Source organism: Chenopodium album, chromosome 8, assembly GCF_948465745.1.
Source record: "Chenopodium album chromosome 8, dcCheAlbu1.1, whole genome shotgun sequence".
In the NCBI taxonomy this organism is placed as follows: Eukaryota; Viridiplantae; Streptophyta; class Magnoliopsida; order Caryophyllales; family Amaranthaceae; genus Chenopodium; species Chenopodium album.
Window position 1 is genome coordinate 2,927,637 of NC_137841.1, and position 8,615 is coordinate 2,936,251.

The following is an 8,615-nucleotide window of genomic DNA, read 5'->3' on the forward strand; positions in this document are numbered from 1 at the left end:
TTCGTTGCTTGCTTGCTTTGTTCCCTCACCAATCATAACCTAGGACCAAAAATTCACTTCATGTTTATAAGCCACATTAACCGTGCGTGTTGGACTTTTGGGCTTAACTACGTACTACGTACCTATTTTATGATAGATATATAACCTTATAGGGTGGAGCACGTATATTGTGGGATCGGATGTTCTAAGAGCAATACCCAGTCAATTCCCCTAATAAAAAAACATTTATTTATCTGGGGTATAATTATCTTTTCAAGTACTAGTGGAGGGGTGTATGCGTCTTTTCATTACTAGTTGAGGGGTACATAAGTAATTTCCTCACCAAACAGTAAAAGCAAAAGGCAAACAGTAATTGGACAGCTCACCAAAAGTACTAAATAAATGATCCTGCTTTTTCAATATATTTACAAAAATTCCATCAGATTAACAAAAATTGTTTATCTGGCGGATTAACTTGTATTTTCACATATTCTAATCCATGCTTATGTTACTTATTGTAACACATTGAATATATACTAATTCCTAAGTATAATAGTTTGGAATCTAATAATTTTAAGAAGTGGGACATTGAATTTGAAGTAAATTTTCCTCTTTAATGAAGTTCCTATTTACTTACATTGTATGATTAATCACATTAACGCAGATGGAAAACAAACCTCCAAAAAAGCCAGATCAAATTAATAATGAGGTGGCAACTTCAATGAAAATCAAATTGGAATCCTTGCCTTGTGTTGTCTCTGATATCTGTTGCATTTATAAAGTTCCTGAGTTTATCTTCAAAGGAAACGAAGAATTTTATCAACCTTCGGTCATGTCAATTGGCCCTGTCTACTATAAAGATGAAAATTTAGAAATCATGCAAGAGGTTAAATGGATTTACTTGGATTACTTCCTTAAAAATCCCTACAATGCTTATCCAAGCTTGGAGCCTTACATCAATTTTGTAAGGGAAAAGGAATGGGAAATTCGCGGCTCTTATCAACATCAATTCAATGATATCTCTAGCAATGAGTTTATTGAAATGATAGTGCTCGATGCTACATTCTTGGTTTATTATTTAATGTGCAAAATTCCTACGTTTGAGAACAGATATTCAATTCACGAACCTTCTATAGAGAATAAGCTACAAGGACTAATGCCATACTTAGCGAAAGATTTATTTCTGCTAGAAAACCAACTCCCTTTTTTTGTTTTTAAGGAAATATGTAACAAGGCATTTGGTAATTTAAACCCTAGACCCATTCTTTTCACTCTTGATTACATGCGCAAGACCTTTGGTATCCCCGGAGACAAGGTTACTGGGAGTATTATCAACGGCGAGAAAATTACAGATGAATCAAGCATAAAACATCTAGTGGATCTCCAGAGGATGTCCTGTTACCTTTCTTTGAACATACCATTGCGCGACCCTATACAAACGAATCCATTGTGCACCCAACCAAACACAAATGAAACAGTTGAAAACACAAATATAACAGTTGAAAACACAAATATAACAGTTGATAGAAACGAAGAGTATGACAATATTCATCTTCGTTACACTGCTAAGAAACTAAAAGACTATGGAGTTAAATTTGTACCAAGTGAAAGTGAAAACCCACTCGAAATAACATTTTCGAAAGGGAAGCTAAAGATTTCGAAATTAGATATAAGTGATGTTACGGAATCTTTATTCAGGAACCTGATATACTTTGAGCACTGCCATTATTCCAAGGATTCTTACTTCATTGATTACATCTTCTTCCTCGACGAATTGGTAGACACCGTGGAAGACGTGCAAGTACTGATTAAATGCAAAATTTTCAATAATTATCTAGGAAGTGACGAAGATGTTAAAAAACTTTTTACCAACATTGGCAAACACTTAAATCTAACAACCAGCTATTATTACTCCGATACTTGCCGTGATTTGAACAAGTACGCTTCGACTAGTTGGCATCGATGGATGACTATTTTTTTGAGAGATTACTGTACTCATCCATGGATGATTTTATCTGTGATTGTTGCATCCATTGTTTTTACTCTTACTGTATTAAAGTTTGTTGCTGGATTTACTGAACTTTAGCTAGCTAAACTTGGTGTATCTTGGAGATTCTTGCCATGAATAAAAGACTTTTTAAGAATTTTTTTTTTTTTTTTTTTTTTTTTTTTTTTGTTTTTGGGTCTCTTTGTAAAAATATGTAACATGATACAAATTATTTCATGAATTTTGATCATATATACTCGTATTTTATTCATCATTTTGTCATATTTAACTTAAGCATATTCAAGTTCATCTTCAATTCTAAAATCATTACGGTATCATATTCTACGAATAATTGAAATTGGTTAACCAAACATATGAAGTAAACAATGCAAAATTATACATGTTCCCATCCCTAAAAAAAAAGTATATGACATGAATTTATTCCTTAGCATCTCATTTAAAACAACGTTACATAACATACGTACATGATTATATTGTTATGCTAGTAATTCAATAAGATAGAGCATGCATTTGATCCATACATTGCTCACCCTCATAAATCGTAGCATAACTTTAATCACAAATACACCAAATTCGAAATAAACTGCATCGATCACAGTTGTAGATCGACTTGTTTACTAATTCATGTGGCTCGACTGATCATATGGTACAGGTATAGCTGTCAATTATGAATGCACCGCGATCTTAAATAGCGCAAAAGGAATGTTGATCATCATATTGGATACATTGAGGGAGACAACAATCGTCATCCGTAACACAACTGACTCCTCTTGCAAAGCAGCCAAGTACGGTATCAGAAGCTGTATAGACATACGTACACCATTATACATCATTCGTTATAATAAAATTATAACTCAAGTTCATAGTCAATGGTTAGCAAAATCGATTAAGCTAGACATTTAGCAAGCGTACACGACGAAATCAAAGCAAAAGATGAAGGGGAAAACAAAGATATACCAGCTAGTGTGCCCATTAGAAATGCCAAGAAGAGAGCCAACATCAAAATGGTTGAAAATGATTGATTCGCCATGATCATTTATATGTATACTGATATAATTTTATGTAATTTTCTTTTGTTTGATTGTTGTGGATGAAGAATTGGAACTCTAAATGTCTTCTATTTATTCTAATTATTATTCTCCACTTTGATCGGCGATATTTGTGCTACCCTCTGACATATAGTATATAAGTGACATGCTACGTGAGAGGAGTTATGCATTGATAGTATATTATTTTTTTTATAACTTTCATGATCTTAAGCACATTTATTGTTATAATTTTATGTAATATTTTTGCTGGACCGACTTCCCCACACAGCCCACCTGTCGTGCCACCTCACACACATCACCATCCAATTCTTTTATTGGGCCTACTTTCCTCAATCAGCCCACTACTCCTACCACATATAATTCTCCTACACGCCCCCTCAGCTAAACCAAATCCTAAATATCACCATGCCAATATGACCTTTACTTTTCATAAATCACATAAAAATGCTCTTAATGACCCAAACTGGAATGCAGCGACGATCCAAAATGAATATGATGCTCTTATAAAAACTGGGACTTAAGGTTTGGTATCTTGGCTTTCAAGGGTGAACATTGTTAATTGTATGTAATTATTTAAACACAAGTACAAGTCTAATGGTGATCTCAAAATCACAAATTAAAACTCGTCTTGTTTGTGATGGCAAGTCATCGGTAGTTGGTGTAGATTGTGATGAGGTTTTTAGTCCAGTGGTTAAGTTGGCCACTATTCATATAGTTGTCAACTTAGTTATGGCTAAAAAGTGGTCGATTCATCAATTTGATGTCAAATATGCTTTTATTCATAGTGACTTGTATGAAAAAGTTTACATCCATCAACCTTCGAGTTTTATTGATCAGAGAGCACCCTCTTATGCATGTCAACTTTGTAAGGCTCTATATAGGTTGAAACAAGCTCCACAAGCTAGGTACATGCATTATTGCTAAGCATCACATACAACACAAAGTTACAGAACATATGTACATAATTATATTTTATGCTAGTAATTCAATAAGATAGAGCATGCATTTGATCCATACATCACTCGATCACCCTCACAAGTCCTAGCATAATTTCAATCACACATACACCAAATTCGAAAAAAGCAACATCGATCTATCGATCACACTGCACACTTATAGATCAACTTCTTTACTTATTCATGTAGGATGTAACTCGATCTATCGATCACACTGCACACTTAGGCGCAAACAGGACCTGGAAAAAAATCCCAACACTGAAGGCCAGGACAACAGTCGTCAAATACACAAGAGCCTCCTTTATCGCTGCAGGCGAGTGTAGGAGCTGCATACATACATACACCATTAAACATCATTATAATACGAACAAGCTCGTAGTCAATAGTTAGAAACATCAATTAAGTTAGATAGCTAGCGTACGCAACGAAATCAAAGCAAATGATCAAGGGGAAAACAAAGATATACCAGATATAGTGAGTATTAGAAATGCCAAGAAGAAAGCCAACATCAAAATGGTTGAAACTGATGATTGATTAGCCATGTTCATGTATTTGTATATAATTTTATGTAATTTGATTTTCTTTTGTTTGATTGTTGTGGATGAAGAATTAAAACTCCAAATTTAATTTTTTTTTTTTTTTTTTTATACTAGTTATTCTCCACTTTGATCGGCGTTATTTGTGCTACCCTCTTACATATTTAATATTGTTACTTGAGAGGAGTAATGTATTTGATCGTATTTTAATTAATTTTTTAATTTAATTTCTTGACCTTAACCGCTTTTATGTCAACTTAAACTACTCCCTTCGTCCCCAAAACTTCGATCTTTTAGGCTGCAATTTACAAAATATTAACTTTTAAGTAACTGCAATTTGCAAAATATTAACTTTAAGTGATTGCAATTTGCAAATTTTCCAAATAATTAGGAACAAATAATTTTACTATATGTAGAGAATAGAAAATGTTCTCTTTACTTTCTATTTCGGCAGAAGGCTAATATATTACAACCTAAAAGTACAACACATGGGCCTTTAATTACAAGACAAAATATAATATACAAGCCCAAAGCACTAAATAAACTAAGGGTAATAAACTAATTATTACAAGGATATAATAATTCCAATACCCTCCCTCAAGTTGGAGCATGTAAATTACAAATGCCCAACTTGTTAAGAAGAAAATCAAATTGTTGCTTACCCAAAGCTTTAGTAAAAATATCCGCTAATTGTAATTTCGTAGAGACATGAGTGGTGCTAATAGTGCCATCCATAATAGCGTCTCGTAAGAAGTGACAATCTACTTCAATATGCTTTGTTCTTTCATGAAAAACTGGATTTTTGGCAAGATAAAGAGCAGATTGACTATCACAATACAAGGCCATGGCACGAGGGTGCCGAACTCCGAGACTATCCAATAAACCTTTGAGCCACTTAAGCTCACACGTCGCAGCTGCCATAGAACGGTACTCTGCCTCAGCCGAGGATCGAGAAACAGTCACTTGTTTCTTAGTCTTCCATGAAATAGGGGAACGGCCAAGAAAAACCAACCAACCAGAAACCGATCGTCGAGTAAGTGGACAACTTGCCCAATCTGAGTCACACCAACCAGATAAGCAAAGATCACTATCCGAACGAAGAAGAATTCCTTGACCAGGAGTCCCCTTCAAGTATCGGACCACACGTAAAGCTGCATCCCAATGATCTTGACGTGGTTCATTCAAAAATTGAGATAAAATATGCACCGAAAAAGCCAAATCTGGGCGAGTGAAAGCAAGATAAATAAGCCTACCCACCAAACGCCTATATTTCTCAACATCCACCAACAACGGACTCACAGAACGACCTAATTGATGGTTATGTTCCATTGGAAAACTTGCTGGTTTAGCCCCTAATAACCCAGTCTCGGAAATAATATCAAGAGTGTATTTTCGTTGACAAAGAAAAATACCCTCCTGATTACGAGCCACCTCAATGCCCAAAAAATACTTAAGCACTCCTAGATCTTTCATATGGAAGCAAGAGCTCAAATAATTCTTAAAATCAGAAAGAGCAGCGGAATCATTTCCAGAAATTATCAAATCATCCACATAAACAAGAACAATAATTTGAACCTTACCCCGATGAAGAGTAAACAAGGAATAGTCAGAATAAGACTGACGGAAACCATATTTCTTCAAAGATGTTGCCAATTTGGAGAACCAACACCTAGGTGCCTGCTTCAACCCATATAACGATTTCTGTAGTCTACACACTTGGTTTGAATTTCCACCTGAAAAACCTGGAGGTAATTTCATATACACCTCTTCTGAGAGGTCCCCATGCAAAAAAGCATTATGCACATCCATCTGATGTAACTCCCAATTCTTTGCTGCAGCAACGGCGAGAAAAGTACGGATAGTAACCATTTTGGCCACAGGAGCGAAAGTATCAGTGTAATCAATACCCTCTACCTGATGATTACCAAACACGACCAAGCGCGACTTAAGTCGCTCAATTCTACCATCAGAGTGATATTTCACCTTGTAGACCCATCTACTACCTAGAGCACGCTTCCCCGGAGGAAGTGCCTCCATACTCCATGTCCCATTATCCTCTAGAGCTTGAATTTCTTTTTGCATAGAAACACGCCAACCTGGGTCTTTCATAGCTTCTTTGAAAGAACGAGGCTCACAACCTGTTGTCACAGCTGCAAGAAAATTTTTGTGTCCCAAAGAAAATCGGTCACAATTTACAAAATGTGCTATAGGATAAGGCATACCTGAGGAATGACATGGAGACGATGAATTTGTAGACGAGGATGGACTCACTTTTCTCACAGTTTTAACAACATAATCACGTAGCTTCACCGACGGAGTCTTAGTCCTTAAACCACGACCTAAATCACCCTCTTTAGGCACCTCTTTCAACACCTCCTCTGTTGACTTTGTAATCCCTTTTTCACTATTTATAGGCTGCTGGCAGCCCCCTGTACTGCCTACCACCTCCGTGGCAGCAATATTGCCACCCAAACCATTGAGGATATTATCATTGGTTACCTCTGCACTAATATCACCCACATTTTCTATGCTTAGTGCACCCCCCTCATCAATATTATGATCATGATAATCATTAATATGCCCATTATTATCAACATGAACCTGCTCATCAATATGTGGTCCACGTGCTTTTGCATGGTCATGACTTAAATTATCAAAAGCAGTAGGTTCATATGCAAAGTCATCATCAACATTTCCAAACAAAGGACTAATAACATGATCATGTTCTTGTTTACTCAACACAATGGCATAAGGAAATTCATGTTCATAAAACTTAACATCACGAGAAACAAAATAATCACCCGTATCAATATCAAATAATTTCCATCCTTTCTTACCATGAGGGTATCCCACAAAAACACATCGCCTACTCCGACTACTAAACTTATCACCCTTTGATTTATGATTATGAGCATAACATAATGACCCAAAAACACGTAATTCGGCATAAGAGGGTGGAGTACCAAACAAGATTTCATAAGGAGTTTTATAGTCAAGCAAACTAGATGGAGTACGATTTATTAGATACCCTGCCGCCAAAATACATTCCCCCCAAAATTCGATAGGTAAATGACCTTGAAAACGCAAAGCACGTCCCACATTTAAAATATGACGGTGTTTTCGTTCAACTCTACCATTTTGTTGAGGGGTATCTACACAAGATGTTTGAAATAAGATTCCATGTTCGGCAAAATAACCCTTCATATAATTAAATTCTGTACCATTATCACTCCGAACAAATTTCACTTTGGCATTAAATTGTCTACTAATCATGGCAAAAAAAGATGTAAACATTTGATAAACCTCAGTTTTATTGATCAACAAAATAACCCAAACAGCTCTAGAATAATCATCGACAAGAGTCAAAAAATATTTAGCACCACAAGATGAAGGGGTACGATATGGCCCCCAAAGGTCACAATGTATCATTTCAAAACAATGATTTGCCCTACTATCACTAATAGGAAAAGGGTTTCTAGTTTGTTTAGCTTGATGACAAACATTACATGCCTTATCACATACATAACCAGAACCAGTAATAAAGGGAAGAGACCGAACTACTTTATCGGAGGGATGCCCCAATCTTTGATGCCACAACTCCGGAGATATCTTCCCATCCACACTCAAAGCCCGAATATTTGGAACATCACGAAAGTAGTAGAGTCCATCCCGTCGTTCACCGACTCCAATCAGGGTCCTGGTAATGCGGTCCTGTATAATGCACAAATTTTTAGCAAATTGTACAACACAATTTATATCATCAGCAAGATGGGTCACAGAAATTAAGTTGCAATTCAATTTTGGAACATATAACACATTATCAAGGGTCAAACCATGACCCAAATGCACTTTGCCACACTTCGATGAACTTGCCTTCTTACCATCAGGGAGTCCAATTGGACACTCCGTCATCTCTGTCACATTGCTCAATAGATTAAGATTACCCGTTACATGATTAGAGGCCCCCGTATCAATTATCCAAGTATTAGAGGACTCACCAATTAATCGATCATCAGTTGATTTATTTGCATTACCGAGCATATCAAGGAAAGTTTGCCATTGGGAAGTTGTCATCCCTGGAAATGCT

General features: G+C 36.0%; 1 protein-coding gene across 1 annotated transcript; it reads left to right on the top strand.

Moving 5' to 3' along the window:
- Positions 1–643: 643 nt before the first annotated feature.
- LOC145642593 (UPF0481 protein At3g47200-like) lies at positions 644–2,065 on the top strand. The gene has a single exon (XM_081693787.1). It carries the CDS (start codon positions 644–646, stop codon positions 2,063–2,065), a length of 1,422 nt encoding a protein of 473 aa, XP_081549913.1.
- The last annotated feature ends 6,550 nt before the right edge of the window (positions 2,066–8,615 follow it).